Source organism: Tyto alba, unplaced genomic scaffold, assembly GCF_018691265.1.
Source record: "Tyto alba isolate M040663 unplaced genomic scaffold, T.alba_DEE_v4.0 Super-Scaffold_7, whole genome shotgun sequence".
Lineage (NCBI taxonomy): Eukaryota > Metazoa > Chordata > Aves > Strigiformes > Tytonidae > Tyto > Tyto alba.
The window spans coordinates 24423151-24445010 of NW_024881328.1; the positions used below are offsets into that span (position 1 = coordinate 24423151).

The 21860-nt window shown below is 36.8% G+C and overlaps 1 protein-coding gene across 2 annotated transcripts in view; it reads right to left on the reverse strand.

The window, feature by feature from the left end:
- Window positions 1-261: 261 nt before the first annotated feature.
- The window catches only part of SP3 (Sp3 transcription factor), a 36390-nt gene continuing 14791 nt past the window's right edge, over window positions 262-21860 (reverse strand). For both annotated transcript variants that reach the window (XM_032989717.2, XM_032989716.2), the window contains 3 exons: window positions 11136-11328; window positions 4238-4434; window positions 262-2022 (listed from right to left, as the gene is read on the reverse strand). In XM_032989717.2, coding sequence (XP_032845608.2) covers window positions 1706-2022; window positions 4238-4434; window positions 11136-11328 — 707 coding nt within the window. In that variant the 3' untranslated portion in view covers window positions 262-1705. The remainder of the gene's footprint in view (window positions 2023-4237; window positions 4435-11135; window positions 11329-21860) is intronic.

Here is a 21860-nt window from a genome sequence, read left to right on the forward strand (position 1 = left end):
CTTCACGCCTTGCTCTGCAGAAGATCAAAAAAGTTACCACTACACCAACATAGTATATAGCACATGCATGTCCAAGCACATACAGATGTTTTGGGTTTTTTTCAGAGCAAGGAGGTGGTGTATTACCCTATCCTTCCCCATAAGAAACGGAAACACCATTTCTACATGCCGTCTAGTGCAAAATAATAAAACATCTCAGGCTATCAAGATGCATTATGAAATTGCACTTTGTTAGTTAACAAGAAGTACAGTAAACTGAAGTCAAAAGAAAAAAAAAATAGTGTTTTATTAACTACCACACTGTTATAATACACTTTAAACGTACAATAAGGTAGCCTTTAAATTTGAGGTGGTTTTAAGAATAACAAATGAACAGATTTCCAAACGTTTGTAAATAGGTGAATTGCAGTAATTACTGTTGTACATTTTTTGAAAATGGTATAGCACTTACAGACTGGCTATATAACTTCATTTTGTACATTTTTCTATAATTGAAAATATAAACAGTAATTAAAAAATAAAAAGAAAATTCAGCATAATAAAAAACATATATGTTTATCAGTTAAATGTACTGGATACATACAATTTTTAAGGGAAGAAGCAAAAAAGGAAAGATGGCTGATATTTAAATGCAGATTGACTAACCAAAAACTAAACAACAAACAAATAAAAACCTCATAAAACCCCTAGTTCACTATGACTATATCCATATGTTTGGGAGTACTGTCAATATGGAAGTGATTTTTCTGTTGTATTTGCATATGTTGTATTTTACTGGTAATTTACATGATGGCTTTTAAGGCCCTGGCAGACAGATGTTTTTTGGAAAAAGATTTGATAGAAATCACTGCTGAGACGCAATACACCTTGTTTTTGGTCCTCCAATGTTCAAAAGAAGGGATATATTTCACTATAACATTTGCCTTACCACCCAAATGCCTCAACCTATACATATTTTTTTTTTAACATTTTAAGCTTTTTAAACATTGGTTATATTGCCCACCTTGGTTACTGAAAGAATATTAACAAGACATCATTTTGGCAAATTAAATCTTAAACATGGCTTTTCAATAGGATTTAAAAGGTGACTATCCCTAGAGTTCCATGTTAAAATGTAGTTTTCAAAATCTTACAAGAGTAATGCTTAAAATATTGTACATAGTTAACCTAATTAAAATAATTAGCTTCAAAATGACAAGTTGATGAGCTAAGTAAAGCCTACACTATGTAACATTTGCTTGGAAACTTGATTTGTCAGTTATGCATAATAAAAATTCCAGTCATCAAGAAAATTACAAAATTTCTTTTATCATAACATGATTTCTTTTCACCCATCAACTTCTTTTATCTTACAATAGATAAATACCAACATGTTCTCATTTTTTTACACTAAACCACACAGGATTGATGCATTTGGTTAGACTACCATTTCCATCGTTAAATTCTTTTTTTTTTTTAATATAACTTGGTAAAATTTCATCTCTTCTAGATTCCAAAAGTACCTACAAAACCCATGCAATTTTACCATTTTAATATACTATGGAATATCATACAAAGTAAGGCATTTCAGTGTCATGTATAACCAAGTTACTGTCAATCCAAAAATTTTTGCACATCAATAAAAAGATATCTAAGAACTTAGGAACAATATTCTTCTCACTACTGTATAAAAATAACCACAATTAATAGGTATCTTGTGTAATATTTACTCCATTGTCTCGTTTCCCGAAACTGTGACAAGCTGTAAAGGTATTTCAGTGTTGGTAAGAATATCCTGATTGCTGGTGCCAGATGTATTTACAGTTCCTATTCCTGAAACAGAGCCTTGTTGAATATTTGCAAGAATAAGTGTTGTTCCTCCTGCAGTAATCAAAGTATCATCAGGTGTTGCTTCTACTGATGCCAGCACTGTACTGCTAGAGTGAATACCTTTTTTATTCTGATGTGTTTTAATGTGTTTGGCAAGGTGGTCACTTCTCATAAAGCGTTTTGAACATTCTGGACAGACAAATTTCTTCTCACCTGTCACAGAAGATAAGAAAAAACATGTTTTCAAGAACATTAAAAATATCACATGTACACTAAAAGCTTGCATAACTTAGTGTCTTTCAGAGTCAGAATTCTAACAACATCTATACTGAAGGAAAAAAGCAATCCAACATGATAAATTCGACACCCATAGACACCCATACAAATCCCTTAAAAGAACTGATTTATATTTCTGTGTCTCACTGAGTTTGGGGAGATCTTTCAGGCAAAGTAAAGAATATTGCCACTTCATATCCTCAGGCTGTTAAGTTGCACTGCAGTTATTACCAATAAATAACTTTTAAGAGGAGAACAAAACCTGCCAAATGATGGACAGGGAAGACTATATGAGCCTCTGCAGAATCACACTTGAGACTGACAGACAAGATCATTAGAGTAATCCAGGTCTGAAGGGACCTCTGGAGGTCTCTAGCCTAATCTCCCTCTAAGCAGGATCAGTTATGAGGTCAGACCTGGTGGCTCAGGAACTTATTCAGTTTGGTCTTGAAAACCTTCAAGGATGGAGGCTGTAGAAATTCTCTGGGAATCCCTGTTCCAGTGCCTGGCTATACTCCCAATGAAAATGTTTTTATTTGTATCTAGTCTGAACTTCTCTTGTTTCAACTTATGTTTGTTGTTTCTCACCCTCCCACCAATGCACCACCATAGGAAGTCTGTCTTTGTCTTCGTAATGGTGGCCTTGCAGGTACTAGAAGGCTGCTATTAAGCTCCCCCCTGCCCTTACTGTTCTCTTTGTACAGCTGAATAAGCCCAGTTCCTACAGCCTTTCTTCATAAGGCAAGCACTCCAGCTTCCTCATCATCTTGGTCACCCTTTAGTGAACTCACTCCTGTTGATCAAGGTCTTATATTGGGGGCTGAAAACTAGATGCAATATTCTAGATGCAGTCTAACCAGTGCTGAGAAGGGGACAATCACTTCCCTAGAACTAGTGTCTCTGCTTTTGTTGACACAGGCCCAGCCATCGTTGCTGTTGGCTCCTGCTCACGTTCTGGTTGTCTATCAAGACTCCCAGATACTTTTCAATAGAGCTGCTTCCCAGCTAGTCAGTGCTTAGCATGTGTTGCTGCAATGGTTAATTCCATCCCAGATTACTTTGCATTTACCCTTTCTGAATTTCATAGGGTTCCTGCCAGCCCACTCCTTCAGCCTGAGTCCCTCTGAATAGCAGCCTTGCCCTCAAATGCACTGACTGGTCGCCCCAGCTTGGTGTCATAAGCAAACCTAAGAAGAGTGTGTTCTGTTGCCTCCTCCAGATCAGCAACAAAGATATTAAAACAGGTCAAAGGATAAATCCCTGCAGTTCTCTACTTTTTATTGGCATGCAGGTAGACTAGGAGCCACTAACCATACCCTCTGAGCCAGATCATTCAACCAGCCTCTTTTTTTTCAAACCCGTCTGTCTGTCCATCCAGACAGACCATAACATCCCAGCTTGGGTTCAAGCATCCAATATGCCCAACAAAAGCACACCATGAGGTACAAAACTTGAAGTATTTTTTATAGACATTGCAAAGGCAGTTTTCTAAGGAATGTAAATGCTGATAAGCACAGAAAGTATTTATCTATTGTCACTGAGTTTTTCAATAGTCTGATTTTAAAAGGTAAGCATCTCGTAGGACATAACTGTGGATTCAGTTGGTAAGAAAATAGGTAATACAGACAATAGACTTGAAACAAGATGCTCCTTGAGAAGGTGGGATTTCTAGACTAATTTCTTTCCTTTATATTAGGCAAAAGGAGAAATGTGAACCTGGAGTCCCTAGTGAGCGGTCTAATCACGGAACTAGAAGATGCAGAACGATGCACCATCACATGCTCTTCCTTGATTTTGTGAATGATGTCTAATCTGTTGGACATCTAGCCCCCTATTTTTATTCAAGTTTTAAGCTGGAACAACAGTTCTAAATGAAATGCACTGTTGAACCTGAATAAAAGTATTCTGATTAAGCTGTATTAAATATTAGCTTGTATGTCAGTTCTGAATCAAAAAAGGTAGCTTTTCTCCTCAGACCTACCAAAGAAACTGAAGTGCATACATAGCTCTAAGTATTAGCTGATTTTAGAAAAGTCACACTACATTAAAATCAATCCAATACAAAGATCTCTTCTCCTCCTAAGTGTTATTTATCCAAGCCCTCTCTATGACATGTCTTTAGTTAAATGCACCAGAATAAAAGACTGAAAACCTGTGTGCGTTCTTCGGTGTCGCTGAAGCTCATCGCTGCGAGTGAATCTTTTGCCACAGAACATCCAAGTACAAACAAATGGACGCTCTCCAGAATGCCAGCGGAGATGAGCTCTCAAATGTGAAGTTTTCCCATATACTTTGCCACACCCTGGTATGTGACAAATGTGTTGCTTCTTTTTTCCCAAGTTGGAGCCTCTGTGAAAAAAAAAAAAAGTTATTAATTCTAATACATTCCTCCTAAATACTGGTTGCATATATAAGTGGGGTTACACATACCAACAGATCTGCAATCAAACCTGAGCAGCTTCCCAGTTTTGTTTCAAATACAATCAGAGTCCAGTACACTCCATACGAAGCTGGAACTAAATTCTATAATGCTATCCTGACTGCAACAAACTATAAATTCAACAGCATGTGAAATTTAAATGATACAAGTGTAATTTTTAGCAAGCATACATGTATATGAAGTTAGAATACAGTCATTACAGCAGTTTGTACTACTTTGATGCTGAAGTGCCCATATTTTAAATTTCTCCCAGTTTCAGTTTTTACCATACCAGACAGTTTTGGCAAAGAAAAACACAAATGACTGCAATTGCCAAAATGGAAAGTGGAGATTTTGGCAACTGGGAAGAGAACAGATGGGACTTCTGGCATCTTGGGGAAACCTGAGAAGCTGTTTGGGGTTGGAGGATAAGCATACTAACCTGAATATTTCCACTAAAAGGAGTGGCAGTGAAACAGCTGATCTTGCTAAAATTTACATTAATTCCTTAGTATTTCAGGAAAAAAAAAAAATCCATCAAAATTAACATATAATTCACAGATAATATAATCCAGACTACTGATTTTGATACCTATTTTAAGGTGCTGCCTCACTGAAATGGTAGGTGTTTGATTCTGGGGAAGCACCTAACACAAAAGCCTAACTTTTTTTTTTTTTTTTTTTTTAAAATGTATTTAATAAAATCACCAGAGAGGGGTAAGAGTCTCTTAAGACCCAGAGAAAGATATCAGTGTGGCCAGCACAAGGCATCGTGATTGATTTTAGCCAATTTAAGTGTTTGCTGCTGCTGAAAGGGGCACTCCAGGGAATAGATCTGGCTGACAATGCAACTATATGAATGGTAAATGCTGGTACAAGGGAGGAGATTGGAAAATACAGCCAAGCACCAGGCCACCCTATTCATCAGCAGTGTTAACTTAGAACAGATTAAGTGGATTCTGAAATCACAGTCTTGGGCACTCCATCCTCCATGACCGATTATACAATTTTCAGTTGCCTCCACGGGGCAATTTTTTTCCATAAATTCGGTGCTGAACCGCTTAACCATCCAGTGGCTGAAGGATTTACGTAGCAACTATTAGACCTAGATTCTCATCCCTGCATTCAGAGCAATTCTGGTTTACATCTAATGAGGGTTCAGGGCAAAATGTAAATATACTTTAAGGAGCCAACACTTGGAAGCAAGTATTTCTAAACAGATACAGAAATTAACTCACTCTAAAACCTCATATCATCTAAAGGGAATTTCAACCTAACTACATATGCATCTAAAACATTCCAGACAGTTCAGAAAAATAAGGAGATAAAATCCAATTAAGTCCTAGAAAATGTTTCTAAGAAGTCTCAATATAGAGCAATCCTCACAGTGCTTCATTAGTCATTTTGACTCAGAAGAAAAAAACATCACTTTTACATACTGATTATTTGTCATGACAATGTACGTTTTGACTTCAGAACAAATTCAATGGCAGTAGTAGAGAGTCAAGAAGCAGTAGACTGCCATAGCAGAAGCCTGTAGTAGCCATAGACTCATATGAGCTATGGGTATAATGACAGCAGAGATTCTGCTTACCTAATTTTTTGGGGTTTATTGCCACATCTCAATCCTTAGCCTTACAGAAACTTCACCTGCCTGCTTTATCCAGCTTGTTTATAAATTTCAGGCAAAAAATTCTCTGACATCTGACCGGACGTCTTAAGCTCTTCAATCATTATTAGTCTTGCCAAGAATACTTTTGACTTAATTTTCCTTTTTTTCAGATGTCCCCAAAGATCCAAAGAAGAGATCTTCAAGACAAACATTGCCATTTTTACATCTCGTACCTTAGCTGAAATGTCCATTTTTGGTAACCTTTGCTACATCTAAACTGTCAGGTTCACACTTTTCTATGGCCTTCCCTCAAGTCAAGATTAAAAAGCAAAATTAACTGTAATGTCAAGCATTTAACTTTGTACTGCGCCACCTACACAAAAGATCAATATTGACAAGTTTTGAACATTCAACCAATCTCAAAGGCATTTAGCAAAATGTCTTTAGATTATCCCCTTTCTCTTCTAGCTTCTCAGCGTCTGCAGACTGCTAGGCACCACACAAAATGCACTGTACCTGTAACAGTTCCAGTGCCATTCATCTATCAGCCCAAAACACCCAGGTCCCCAGGACTCCAATGAAGAAATTTTCTGTATTCCTTTTTCTGCGTTACTGCAACCAGTTCCACAGTTCTCAGGCTCTATGTTCACCTTCATCTAATGATTCAGTTATAGCCAGCTCTTCTTCAGGTCCTCTTTGGTGGCTCAAGGCATCCAGCAATTGTGGTGAAAGGCAAAGGAACACCCATGGCTGCTCGCCACTATACAGTCTTGGTAACGGAAAGAATTCTCCACAGGATCCTGCTATCCTGTGTCTTTAATTGCCTGTCCAGCTCCAAGTAACCCTAAGAAGTGCCCAGCCTGTGTTTATTATAACAAAATGTATTTCTGCATTTGAGAACATATTTCTGTATATAAAATTTTTTTTATATTCAGTATTTCATCCTCACACCTTCTCCAAATATACTACAGTCTTCCCCTCCACAATCATCAGTATAAATATTTTGTAACTTTGCCTGATACAATACATAACGGTGACACAAATGACATGAAATTACATCAAAATTCCCAATCATTTGAAGCTGCTTAACTGCACCTTTAGTCTAGACTAAAGGAAACCGAGGTTCAACTCACGGTCAGCTTACTGTGCATAGGTGGTGTAACACACATAATTCTAAGCACCTCACCTAATTGATGATAGAATTCTTTAGTGGACTCTGAAGTTCAAAGTGCAGGGAAAGTTAGGGAATCACAGAATGAAATCCGCAAGACTACTGTGTATGAGTAAGTAAGTGTATTTATTCTACACAGCTTCATATAAGCATCTGCATGTTTGCTTCATGTGTGCTCTAAACTGACTGGATATGAGCCAAATTCTGTCCGGAAGCTGTGCAGCTGTGACAGTCTGGCACTATGCCCCAACACGTCATGCTAAGAGGCCTTTCTTGCTGCACTGGCCAATAACCATCATCACCGAGCAAAAGGATATGACTCAGGCCTACTCCTCCAGTGGAGTCTTCAAATCAATTAATATTTAAGTATTTTTGTAGTACATTTTAGCTTTATAAAGACTGGAAACCACATTTCTCAGTAACCATGCAGACTGCAATGGTTTCAGCAGGAGACACCTTCATCCACTGAGAAACTGGACCTTCAGTCCAGCAGTCCTTCCAGGAGGAACATCAGGTATTTCAACGGTAAAACATACATTTTTTATCTATTTTAAGAATGTGTATTTTAGAGTTACGTACCTGAAGTGGTACTCAGAAGCACTGTTCTTCTACAGATCCACACAGAAGTAGTTACATCTCAATGTAATTCCAGATATAATTGATAGAAGGGTGAAATCTCCAGATGTAACTGAGAGGAGGATGAACTTCCCCCCTAACTTCAGACATTTTAACTAGAAGCCTAATACAGTCTGTTTGGGATCAGAGTCATCCTTTGAGGTACGCATCTCTCCCTCTCTCTACTTGCTTATCCCTCATTTACTATATAAGCTTGAGGCTATAAGGTTTTAATTTACATATCTAATCCATCAAGCTCTTCCTTTCCTACCTTCCCCCCCTGCCAAGTAAAGATAATAGTGGTCTCCTACTTTACAGGACTGATACAAATAGAAATCCTCTGAAGACTGCAATGTAGTCTAATTCTGTATCAAGAGTCAAAAAAACCCAACAAAAGTCAACGATAAAAAAATGGAAAGAACCCCTGAACTCCCCTTTGCACACAAAAAACAGAAAAGACAAGAAATGCCAAAACTAAGGCTACACAAAAAATGAAATTATGATGAAATCTGCACATGTGAAGCCATGTACTACCTTTTCCTACCCCATTCAGTGCATAGGAGGGATAGCATTCATTGAGTGAAATGCTATTCATCTTTTTCATACCGATTTAACACACTTTTCTTGTTTGACTAGTTATATATTATTTAAGTACTATCTTAAATGCAGAATTACTAGTATCCCTAGGGTTTTTTCCCCTCATCATGGCCACTCACAATACTCACAGTGTCTAAGCAATTCACAAACATTAATGAATTTATCCTCTTGCAACACTCCTGTGTAGTGAACTTGAACTAGTACAATCATTTCATACATCCAAATATGAGGTAGAAAGATATTAAGGCCAAAATTGTCAAACACCCACCAGTTTGAGGTGTCAAGTTCAATATAGCAGAAGTATATTTTCTTAGAGTACTGTAGATGTTCACAATTCAGCTCAATCGACTTCTTTACAGGAATGAACTCAGTACTTCTGCAGTGGAAAAAGGTGGGGTGGATAGACAAACACCTCCAAAACTTCAGAGCCCTGTTGCTGCAGTTCCGTATCTCATTCCCTAAATGCCTTCCAATTTCTGCAATAAGTGAAGTAGGTGCCAATCATTACACAGCCCTGATTCACTCCCTGCGCATCATCCATCCCATCCACTGAATGGCACTCGGGTCATATAAAAAAAAAAATAGTATGCAGTCATGTAATTAGAAACCAAATGACAATGTATATGTACAAGGGATTACATTCAAGTTGCTCAGGATATCTGAACTTTGATATTCACCAACTTCCAAGTTTTCAATTTTGCAATCTTAACAGTATTTTAAGGATTGTGAATGCTATCTGAAGAAACTTATAAAAGCAAACGTCCTGTTATCTGAAACTCTGCGAGCCATCCATAGAGTTGAAAGACAAATCGATGCTCAGAATTGCAGCACTAAACAAGCAACTGTAGCAGCTATGAAACATGATCAACATGTATCAGAGAGAGAAGGAAAATATTCCTCAAAGTGGGCTTACTCCTTTTTGCCAGACTCTAAAGGAATTCCACATTCCAGTGGGAAAGTTGCTCTAGCAACTGTAGGAACTTTCACTCTTTTTCTGTTTCCCCACCATTGCCTCCATTATCCTGTTTCTATTCCAGTTCTAATTCTTCTCACATCCCGACTTCCTGTCCTACTTTTCCTACTTACTTTGTACATTCAATGTGTCCAGTCCTTCCTTCAGAGTGAATTTCAGATTCTCACCTATCTGAACTCTGTCCTAGCTCTTATCTCAACTCATTCCCAAACTCCCATATCTGAGTTTCAGTCAGGCTATAACCTTCTCCAGACTTCATCCAAGCCACCTCTCAAAAAGGTTCTCTCTTGAGCTTCAACTTTAAAATTTGGTGTTATAGCAACTCCACTTAGGAAGAAGAGGATTCTAAAGTAACTATGTCTCTAAATTAAAGCCACTGTAGTTTGGAATAAAGCACAAGGAAGATGGAAGATGTGAAATCTCTACATTTCCTAGCAGTATGACCAGTGCAAATCACATTTTCCAAGTTTCCTCCCAGACTGAAGCAAATCTCAACCCAAGGTGTACTTTGAGCAGATCTTCATGGCAGAGCCAAGGTTCACCAAGAACTTAGAAATGTCTGTGCTTTCTGTGAACTACATACAGGAATTTAACAAGAGTAAGCTGATGGACAAAGACACTGTGCAACCCTAACTGTAGATATTATCACTAGCTTCATTTTTGAGGTAAATCTATGAAAGTGATTTTGTCTTAGTCACTTAATACCTACTTGGCATAGCTGCCTAAAATATTACCTCTCTATGCTTGCAAAGAAGGTATCTACAATATACAGCAAAAACCCACAAGAGACTTGACAACAGACATATTCAGTACTATTAGAACTCTTAGAGCCATAGGACACTGACAGGTTCTTTAAAGAGAACTTGGTAATTTACACTATAGTTCTCACATAAATACTTACATTTTAGAGAGGAAACTATTATCAAAATGGACAAATTTTAGTGTACTGGAAAGAAGTCCCTGCACAATTACATCAAGCACAAACATACCTAAATATTTTCACCTGTAAAAGGCATCCCTGTTATCTCTACTTCCTCTCTTATATCCATAACCAAGATGTTTAAAACAAAGTGGTTTTGGAATAGAATAAAATCTTTATAATAACAAAAAGATGAAGAATATTTTCATAAGATGTAGAATAATAAAACATGGCTTCCTATGCAGCCCTGAAGTTTTATACAAGCTGGAACTTAGTACCTCAAAACCAGTGAATAAGAAAACCAGGATAACTGTATTTTTATAACACTCTAAAGCAATCGAACTGTGGAAGAAAATGCTCAATCAGTGAGGAAATGTGGGAACACAGGATTTAATCAAGTCCTTGACATATGATAGGAAGCCAATCACAGATGTGTGTATTCCAAAATATTTAATTTTCATATTATTTAGGGCAATGTTCTATCACCCTCACTTGTACTAGGTGGCATCTAACTCCAGATTTTTCCAATTAATCTCAGTGGAGTAACTCAGAGAAGATGGAATAATCTGCCCATCCATCTTCAAACCCAGAAGTAAAGGTGGCAGTCCTTTATTGCATAAGATCTTTTGCATAAGCCTCTAGTTTTCTCCCAATGCAGACAACAGCTGTTAACTAAAGCTCCTTTTTTCCTCACTCATTTGTTTTCAACATTACCTGTATTATATGACACTGAACATTACATACCTTCCACCACCTTCTTTGCAGTTGGGACATGTACAAGCTACTCGTCGCAGTCTTTTTCCCTCTTGATGTGGTTGGTCCCCTTCCTCATCTACCACCTGTACTCTCAGATGTGTTAGATCATTGGTATTCAGGGTAGAATCACCACTGAGCTGCCACTCTTCTGGATCAGGCTCCTCTTCTTTAATCCTAATATCTGAGGAAAAGAACAAACACAGATCCATAAGTAGCCCATTAAATAGAGAGAAGGAAACCATAATGATCAAATCTTTTTGCTGTTGAGAGCACTATGTCAGTCAAAAGTCAACATCCTTTAGTGCATACTGACATTGCTTCTGTGCCCTTGTAACCTGTAACGTATTTAAAAAGTTTATCTTACTATACATTTCAAAGTTGAAGACAAGCTATAACGAAGTATTAAAGTTTAAGTTTGAACTGTTCTTGGTGGGGAATGCTGTCACCAGGAGGATACCGCTCGCTTGAAACTTGGGAAAACTGAGGAACAAGAGGTTGGATAGAGGTTGAAAGAAATGTAAACGTATGTTTCAAATGATCTTGAGTACCCATTTATGTTTCCACAGAATTTCTCAATTAGTGTGACATGCAGTAGAAACAGCCTTTCTCAATGATCTTCAGAAGTTTTCAGTATGCACAGTGACATATAAAGTAATACGAGAAATGAATTAAATAAAAGGTTTTGACCTAAGAAACACCAAGATATCTAAAGAGAACAAAAAAATTCATGCCTTTGTTCCATTTTCCCTTTCTCACCTCAAATTTATGCCTCTTCCACTATACATAGAGAAGAAAACATTTAGGGAAGAAGGTTATTCAGCATTAGAGAGGAGTAAGAAACACACAAACCACTTTAACATTTTGATGAGCTAGTAATCAAAACAGGTCTTTACAGTTTCATGGATGCAAAAAAGTCTAAGTTCTACTCAGAGGATGGACATTTGCAAGTATGTGTACCCTCTCTCCCTACAGAGCATTCATTTAATCTAATCCAAGAACTAATTACAGCATCATAGTACACTGTGAAACAACTACTTTAACAAATTTACATTTTAATCGGAATGTTTTTCCTCTCAGACACTATTCTGGATTCCCAGTGAGCTGAAAGTCTGTAAGTCTGACTTTCAAAAAAAGACAGTTTCTATGTATCGTTTTAGAAAGCTGAATCCCAGCCCCTTCTTTGGTTCAGCAGAGTAGTTTACTTTGTATTTTTTTGAGTGAAAATTATTAGCTACCAACACAAACTAATAAACAAACCACTGTTTTTAATTTTTTTTTCTTTTGTTAAAGCTTCAAACTAAAAACTGTATGTCTTTCTGGATGCATTTAAGAGACTCCCTTCTCTGCAGAACAAACTCAGTTATGTATATTTTTATCTTTAACTCGAACACCACTCAAACACTGAAACCTTAACTGAGCACTGTGGCCACTCTAAATTCTTTCTGGGAGTCAGTGTATCAGCAATCACCTGTATAACGAAGAAAAAGCTGCACACATTACATGAGAAAACATAAGAAAAACTGTGCTTGGTCAGACCATAAACAGCATCCTGTCCCGGTAGAGATGAGGAAAGAAATTAATGATAAAACACGTAAAGAGTAATAGTTACCTGGCTGACCTTCTGAATCATCTCCAGCATTCATCTGTTTAGAGACAAAGGATGCAGCTACACACAAAAATTTGCTTGGTGCTAATAAAGTCTTAGTCCAGCCTTTCCCAACACCACAGTTTGCCTTCCTCTTACTTGCACATGTATAACCATTTGTGAGACTGTTCTGTAAACTACATCACTGATGTAACTAAAGTTAAAATAACTCTCTAGGAAACCACTGCATTGAAGAGAATTCCAGGTCAGAAACAGGGAAGTCTAGAATATTTATCTGGTTTGGCTGCAAAAGCCAGTGCTAGAAATTAAGTTTGCATGAACATGACAGGCTCTGAACTGTGGGAATCCAGGAGCTGGCAAACTCACTTTTGCTGACTCTTTATGCATGTGGTAACATCCAGCAGAACTACTGTGGTAAGTTTGTCCAAAGCCACCTGCACACTGAGCTTCACTAAGTTGTTCACAATTTCAGACAGTAATGTAACAAGTATCATTCATGTGAAGACCTAGAAAACCTCTGTGGTGACTTCTAGTCTCCTGCATTAAGCCACCAAACTATCTTTCCTACCAAATTAAGTCATCTTCTGAGAGTCACCTATGAAATAATTTTATTATCCATAATAATTAGTATATATATGTTATACATAAAATTAATTTCACATAAGCAAAGATTAAAACACTACAAAACACAAAGAATTTCTAGGATTGATCTTTCAAATTGGGTACTATTAAGTATACTGATATATTCACTTACAGCAACTTTGGAAAAAGGCAAAAGTCTGTTTTACGCTTATGCAACAGGGCACACAATATTCAGTTAAATACAGCAAGGTGGAAGGCTAACAGCACAGGCCAAATCAAGCCTCCAATAAGTTCTTTAGGATGGGGTATGTTATGCACCATACTCAATCAAATGTTCCATAAAACATACATTGTATAAATTCTATTTTTATTTCAAATAAGAAACTAATGTTAATAAAACACTGAACTAAGAAGAGAATTTAATTATGATCTTACTAATGTTAGACAGTGGCATATAGTGAGTTTGTAAAGTCAGTAGCTAAATCCAGTTAGCACTGCATACACATACTTCAAAAGAGCTATCGACATGCCCTTGCAAAGATGAATGTATCAAATTAGGGTACGGATCTGTGTTCCCAAGACCCAACTTCACTACTGCAGTCAAACATTCCATGTAACATACAATTCATCCTGTTATACTGACACCCCAAAATCACACTCTAATAACAGAGATACACCTAACAATAGAAACATGTCCAGAATGTCTATTAGTACACACCAGTATCCAGGACTTTCTACTCTCAACTCATGCAATGTTTGCTCCACTTCAAACTTTCATTGTGAGCTTCTTCCACTTTTTTCATCATCTCTCTATTCCCAGTCCCTCCCAATCACCACCATTATTGCAGCAGCACAAAGGCTCATAATAGTTTTATAATGGTGAAAGCATAAATGGAAAACTATTTGGACAAAAAAAGGAGGACAGATAAAATACTCCTAAGAGTTGAAGATACTGGAGAAAATAACAATTTGCATAGACATACAATAGCTTATAGTATTATTTTAAAAAACGCAAAACTGAAGTCAAAGTAGTACCGTGTTTGTAATTCTGTGCTGGTTTTCCTGGTTCCCTTGGTAAGGCAGGAAGTGTAGCTATTGCTTTAGGTATTCCTCAGAAGGATCATCTCCTTCTCCAGGCACACAGGAAACACAGTGTAAACTAGCAATTTACAGACAGAACTTTTTAATACTTAATTATGTAGATTATACTTTTAATAAAACAAAATTAAAAGAAATATCAAAAGGTTGAAGTGTTTATTTAGCCTCTCCAGGATGTAGTAGAGCAGAGTGGATTGTATCAAATCCTGTAGTGAATCTGATTGCCTTACAAGATCTTTAGAACCACTGAGTCTATTGTCCTCCAAGTAGATTTTACATTATTGCAAGAGATGAGGGAAAATTCCATCACTATTTTTGGGGAGAGAAGAAGGTGCCACTGTAATTTAGACAACAGTAAGAAAATGAAGAAGTAGAAGGGGCTAAACCATGGAGGAGAGCAAAACATAAGAGTCTTCTCCAATGCAGTGGAAAGATTATGCAAATCCATATATAGCAACAACTCCACATTTCTCCACTGGTGTTCCTCTGGACGTGCTCCATTCTAACTCAGTCTTAACTGACAGAATACTAGGTTTTACACACACTCTGCAAAAAATTTTGCCTAAAAAAAGCTTACATAATCCCTAAAGTCATCTGATGACTCTGCATCAAACTGATGCACACACTGGTAAATTTGTGGCAACTTTTGTTTTCTACCGATTAAGCACAGGCTAAATAAAGGTTACATTTTCTTTACTACTATTGTATTTCCACACTTTCAAATTTCTATATGTCCTTACTTCTTAATTAAGTTCAAGACCTAGTACTAGGTAAGTATGAAGGGGAAATTCAGACAAAGATACTGTTTCAAACTGCCTACAGATTCTGAAAACCATATATTCCGCTCAAGTTCTTCTTGGTATCTAGTAAACTAGACTTGGTTTAGATTTTGCTTCCCTCTAATGGATGGAAATTGGGATCTTGGTATACAATTTTGTTCCAAAGGTAGTATTTCATAGCCACAGAAAGCCCAGAGGTGGCTACAATACGGAACAAGTTTAAGTGTATTTGGCAAATAAAAACTAAGAGATTTGTTTAAATCACTTCAGAGGAGGAGTAACTAAACTGATAAGGATGAAACTATACAGATGTAAATGCAGTTTAAACTATTCTTCAGCGCATTTCAACTACAGTCTAGTGTGGAGAGAATTACTGCTGCCCACTGATACAGCCAGGTCATTTGCCTACTTCACCATGTATCAGATGAATGCATCAGTTAAGCTTCAAGTTCTATCTTGGCCTGTTTCAACTAGGACTTTAAGAATAAAATGCTGTTTTCTTCATCTATGAGAAAAGTTATTAGTTTACCCAACAGCTGCAGAAACAGGGATAATCTGAGAAAGGAAGAGGATGCATTGCAAAAATGCTTCAATTGAGGACTACGCCATCACTTTCATTTTTTTCTATATCTGCCTCTGCAGAATGCCACATAAAGGCACTCTCAGAATTACTTGTAACTGTCTCCAAACTGCAAGCCTCTTGTTTAGATACTTTCCTAGATGCTGAAAGCCACCCTGCCTTTTTTACTCGGCTAAACTTTATATGTTCCAGATCTGAAAAGCAGAAATACGGTCTTTCAACTGAAACCAGATTTGCAGCAGCACTGCACATACCTTCACACCAATTTCCTCACAGCATCACAAATTGACTGTCTGCAGTTTCAACGTCTTGTAATCAGTTATGCCTATTCATTTATTTTTCCAAATAGATGCTTCCCTTCCCACCCCTTCTACGAAAACATATGTGAATTCCCATCTCCTTTCCATCTTCTCTTAATTTTGTTTTCAGTTTTCTCTACAGTGCGACCCACATTCCCTCAGTATCTTGACTCATCTTGCCTTAATCTCTGGATGTGAGGAAGCTTTAATAAAGATGTTAAAATTTCTTCGACACTGTCCTTGTTCATTCTCATCTAACCTAAACTTCCTACACTAATCTATCTAAATTAAACTATCCCTACTATTTGGCCAGCTGTGCAAGTCTTTCAGACAGGAAACTCAATAAGGTTAATGATTTCTACTCTGATTTGCCCCCCTAAAATTAATTGTGAATTTAAGCATTTTTATTATGTAATAAATTATAAAGCAACAGAAGATACACTAGAGAATGTCATCTGGAAATACTGTGCACCTCAACTCACAAAAAAGACTGTCATCTAGATGCAATACCTTTAAATCAGATTATAAGTTTCTGAAGAAAACAACTGTTGGGTACAAGTCTAAGAGCAGGACCTCACAGTACTGAATATTTAAGCAGTAACAGCAAAATGATTGAAAATAATGCTATAGGTTTTTTCTGGCAAAACCACCACATACTGTATTTCCAAGTGATCCTATGCATTATTCTAAGCTGTTTAAAAATTTGAATCACAAAAGTACTTAAGCCAGTGCTACCACAACACATATTATGCATCAGAGAACAGTTACTTACACCCTACAATAACTGCAGTTCTTCAAGATGTGTTGTCTACAGATTCACAAGATTTTTTATTCTTATGGACAGTAATGACTGCTGCAGCATGCCCTTATTTTTAACTTTTTTCCCACAGTTGAAAATATAAGAGGGGATAACTAGAAATGGGGAAGAAGAGTTGATCATGCTCGATACAGAAGAAACCAGGAACTGCTGAAATAGGTAACGAAAGCAGGAGGACACAGAGAATTCTGTGACCAGCAGGGTTAAGTATTCCTACATAAAAGAGTATTAGACTGCTGCTAGGGTCACACAACAGAATTGTCAGCAGTAATTCAGGAAGGCGGAACTGTTCAATAAGTATTTCTCTTCTGTATTTAGGTAAAAGCCAAATAACGGTCCTATCACTAGATGAGAATGAAAAGCTTCCCACTGACAGTAAATCAGGAAGATGTAAAAACAGCTACTGAAATAAATACTTAATAAATCAACAGAGTAGGATAATTTTCATTCAGTAATTTTAAGAGAAGGCTGAAGAACTCTCTGCAGTTTTAATGTTGCAAGCCTTTGACCATGTGAATGCTCCAGTGGGTTAGAAAAAGCTAGCACTGTGATAATACTGAAAAAGGGTAAACAAAGACTCAAAGTAGGGAAAGAATTAATGCCAGTCAAAATGGGATTACAGGAACAATTATATTCAAAGATATTTTTTTTTTAAATCAATGATTTAAATCAATGACACCACTGTTGATATAATATAATTGAGAGTTCTGCACAGCAAGTGACTTATTAGTATACAGTAAAACATTTTGATTAAGAAAAATGAAGTACAAAACATACATGGAACACATGGATTAAAAACTGGCATGAAATTTAAATGCAGATTGAGAACTACAATTTCTGTATGATAAATAATGAGGACATGTCACTTACAGTGTGTATTTTTTCCCCCTTTCATCCTTAAAAATTACACCCGTTTGAAAAAAATGGGTCTTCTACAACCAGCGAAAGACAACCCATCTACAACCCAGCCTTATCTTCAAGAGGGATATCATAACTAGGATCCTGGTGAGCATTCCTGGCATTATGAAAAGACTGCTGTTGTCCTTGGTAAAAACTTGATACTTTTTATGAGCCAGATGAACTGACAAGTTAGCTTGAGAGATCAGAACCAAAGTATGTGATCCTGCCAGGAGGTTCAAAAGGCAATAAAACTGCACAGAACCTGAGACAATGGACCTAAAGTGCTGAGACCGCAGAAAGACAAAAGATGAGTTTCCAGCCTTCTTTTTAAGTTGAAGCAGTACTGGAAATTAAATCCCCAGCCTCTTTCACTTCATGGATACTTGCCATACATCCCCACAGGTGTAAGAGAGTTCTCCTTTTGCTTCAGGAGTATCTTGTAAAAAGGTTATTTGAAAAATGAAAAATGAACGAGTACCTGAAACTAGGTAATACATTCTTTTGTGAACATCCTGAGGATATCTGAGCCTAAGATAACTTAGGCTAACCTCCTTAACCTTGAGAATCTAAGTTGCATCACCAGACACTCAGCATACATGACAGAAAATTCACTCAAGAGTAACATACATACAACAGTTGCACCTCATCACCATGGGCTCTAAGAAAATGAATTAGACTCTGAGCTATTTTGGAAGACAAAGAAAAGCACATGAAGTACAGACACAGAAGAATGATGTGACAATTCAATCTTTTCAAGAATTTGAAGAAAAGATGCAATTCTATTCCACAGCAGCAGATACTGCATTGAAAAAAATAAACAGACTAAAGTTATGCAAACTTTCTTAAAGTGAAATCATCTACCTAATGCTATGATAAGCAAGATTGTGAAACACATACAAGCTTGATCATCTAATTCTTCCACAATTTATTGAAAAATATGAGAAAAATAAAGAATGTAATTTAAGCATGCTGAAAGCAAACTATTTACAGAAGATTGGTACAAAGCTCTAATTCCTGCACTAACTTAAATTTGTCAGTTTCCAATTTAATTTTTTGTATCAAAAGTAGAATAGTGGGGGAATTGTTTTTAACTATTTTGATTTTACAACATGCAAACTAAGTGCCTCGAATGTAAATGGGATAGCCCAAAACAGATGTTGTCAGTTTATTTCATGCATTTCATAAGACTTGTTTAATAATCAGATTCATTTTCATAATAACACCATGCCCTTCTCACAAAGGCTTGGTATAAAGAATGCCTTAGCAGAAAAAGCTGCATAACTGAACGTACAATTAGTAAGGTTAAAAACTGGAACTTAAAGAGAAAAAACTAAGTTGTGTAATACTGAAAAGCAGTCAGAACTTTTTATAAAGTTCTAGATGCTAGAATAAAGTTATGCTTTAGGTAGCATTCTGTACTACTTGACCAGAAGCATTAAAACATTGAAATAACCATCCCTGCAAGTAACACTGTAAATACTCCATTCTTAATTTTGCTTGTTTTGACCATTTTCCCTAACAGATGTTAGACCAAAGCCTCACAAGATACCAGCAGATGAAAGGTAAGTAGTCATTTGGGCAACTATTTACCTTGAAAATTGTCTGCCAATTTACTGGCTGAACTTAGAATAGCTAAATTACTTCATCATGATAAAGACTTCAGGTTCTGGCAGGAATGGAATGAAGCCTCCACCACAAATAGCCAGCCATTCCCACTCTCTATCAACTGGTATAAATTGATCAACAGGCATGACTGTAAGCTTCAATGGCAGCAGGGAGATGAGTCCATTAAGTAGTTGTGTATACTCCCACAGAGAAGGAGCTGGGAAGAAAGATGTAGAAATGAAGACCTCAGTTTTGCACTGGCACTTTGAGCTAACTCTTGAAAGGTATCCCTTTGACTTTATTCCAGCCGTAGACCAACCTGGAAAACTGTTTGTAGGGGTTTTTATTTTTAAATAAATAAATCGTCAAGCTGTGTCTGGGTTGATAAGCAGCAAAGTCCCTTCTCAAGGCAATGCTACTTTCTTTCAGGTCATTTGGTAGTTTCTTCAGATGCTACTAGAATAGTCAAAACAAGTATCAAAAAAATGCATCCATCATCTTACAATTAAGAGACCTAGATAAGACCTGGTAAAATTGCATTTTTTCATTAAATAACCACTCCAAAACTGTCATTTAGTAAATTAATAAATTAGCTGACACACTATTACAATTAGATTACGACTGACACTGTTAAGTCTCCTTTATCTGAACAATGGCTTTAGGGAAAAAAAAATTTAAAATCTAATAACCTACAAATTCTTTCAAATTGACAAAACTTACAGATAGAAACATGAAAAACAAGTTGGCACATATTAGTACCCTGTCTTTTGCCAAACAGAATGCTACCTTATATGAAGTGTTTGAAGAAGAAATCTGTAAACATGCTAATAAAAATAAATACCTTTCTTGAACAAGTAAGTTGCTAAAGAGTAATGTGAACTGTGCGTGTAATGGCCCTTTTTGTTACACACAATGTAGTATTTTATTACAAACTGCCAACAGAAGGAGCAGATTACTAGAGAGCTTTCTCATGTTTAACTTCCTCTCAAGACCAGAAAACTGAAGCTAGAACACAGGTGAGAAAGGTATCTCTTTGCCAGTGTTTAATGCATAGATACTATTTGATATAGCTTTTTTGTTTTGAAAAGCAATGCTGAACAAAGTTTCAGCTTTGACCAACCAATACTCTTCCCTTTTCCACCTCACGACAACTCTTAAGCACAATGAGGAGGAACATGAGCTCTAACAAACATTCTAAGAGAAAACAAGCTCAGTCGAGACTTTTCAGAACAAATTCAGTGCAATGGAAGCCTCTGCATATATAAACCTGGTAAAGTGGACATTTTGGTAGAAGCATAATTACTGGACATTTTTCAAAGAAAACTGTACATTTACTGGACAAAACCGTTAGCTTTGTATTAGTGTTGTGAATGACTTTCCGTTATGTAAACAAAATGTAGTACCTAGGTAAAGACATTTTTTCCTCTCACACACTCATGAGAACAGTAAATATGTCACCTGCTGCTTGCCTGGGAAGCAAAGTTTGGAAGAACACCTCTCACACAATGGGCTGTAGCTACTAAAATCTAAAAACTAACCCACGGTTTTCACAGTTACACTACTAACAGAACAATCTATGTTATTCAGACTTCAGATAACTATGAACCCGCTCTGACCCAAGACTAGGAATACCTTATTTTTATTTTCACCTCAGGCAGAAAGGTTTTGCTGTATCAGAACAGAAAAAGCAGCCCAACTGTATTCGTTATGCAAAGAAGTGCAGTATCCAGCCTGGGGGGAGAAAATACAGGGAAACCCTTCTTATCTTGCTTCAAAGCTTGCTGGTAGTTTGCAGAAATGAGGAATTAAGTAGCCTCTCACCCTTTAGGTTTTAACTTCGCTTATTCTGCTATCCCTTCCACATACCTTCCTCTTTCAGTCCAAGATTAAACTGGTTTTCCTTATTTGCAGATCAGAAGAGCAATATATTTTTGCAAACATTTTTTTTTTTATAATTTCATTATCTGCTTCTAATTGCATATTTATTCTTCAGCCTGAAGAAAGGGTGCCATACCATCTTATAAGGCGTTCTAAATAAGAAAAGGAGGAACACCACTGAAAAATACTATCTCAGCCAACTTTGATATAGATGAAATACCAGATGCGTGTGGAAAAGACACGGAAGGTCAATCAAGATAATTCAGTCTGATTCTGTCAGCTAGAAGCAGTTTCATATTGATCATTACTTTGGAAAAGTGAGTTTCTTGTAACATAAAGGAGGGACCAATTAAATTCTCCCCAAATTTAGCGGATGGCAGTTTTAATACCTTCAAGTTCATTTACTATTCCTAGACAAGTAGGAAAAATGTCACTATAAATCTCCACACTATCTTTAATATAACCAGGTGTTTATAGCTGTTCATTTCAGGCAATAGTTTCTGCTATTCATCTACTGCTTCTGCCTATTTTATCACATTTCCTATATCCCATTTACTCTCTTACCTTCC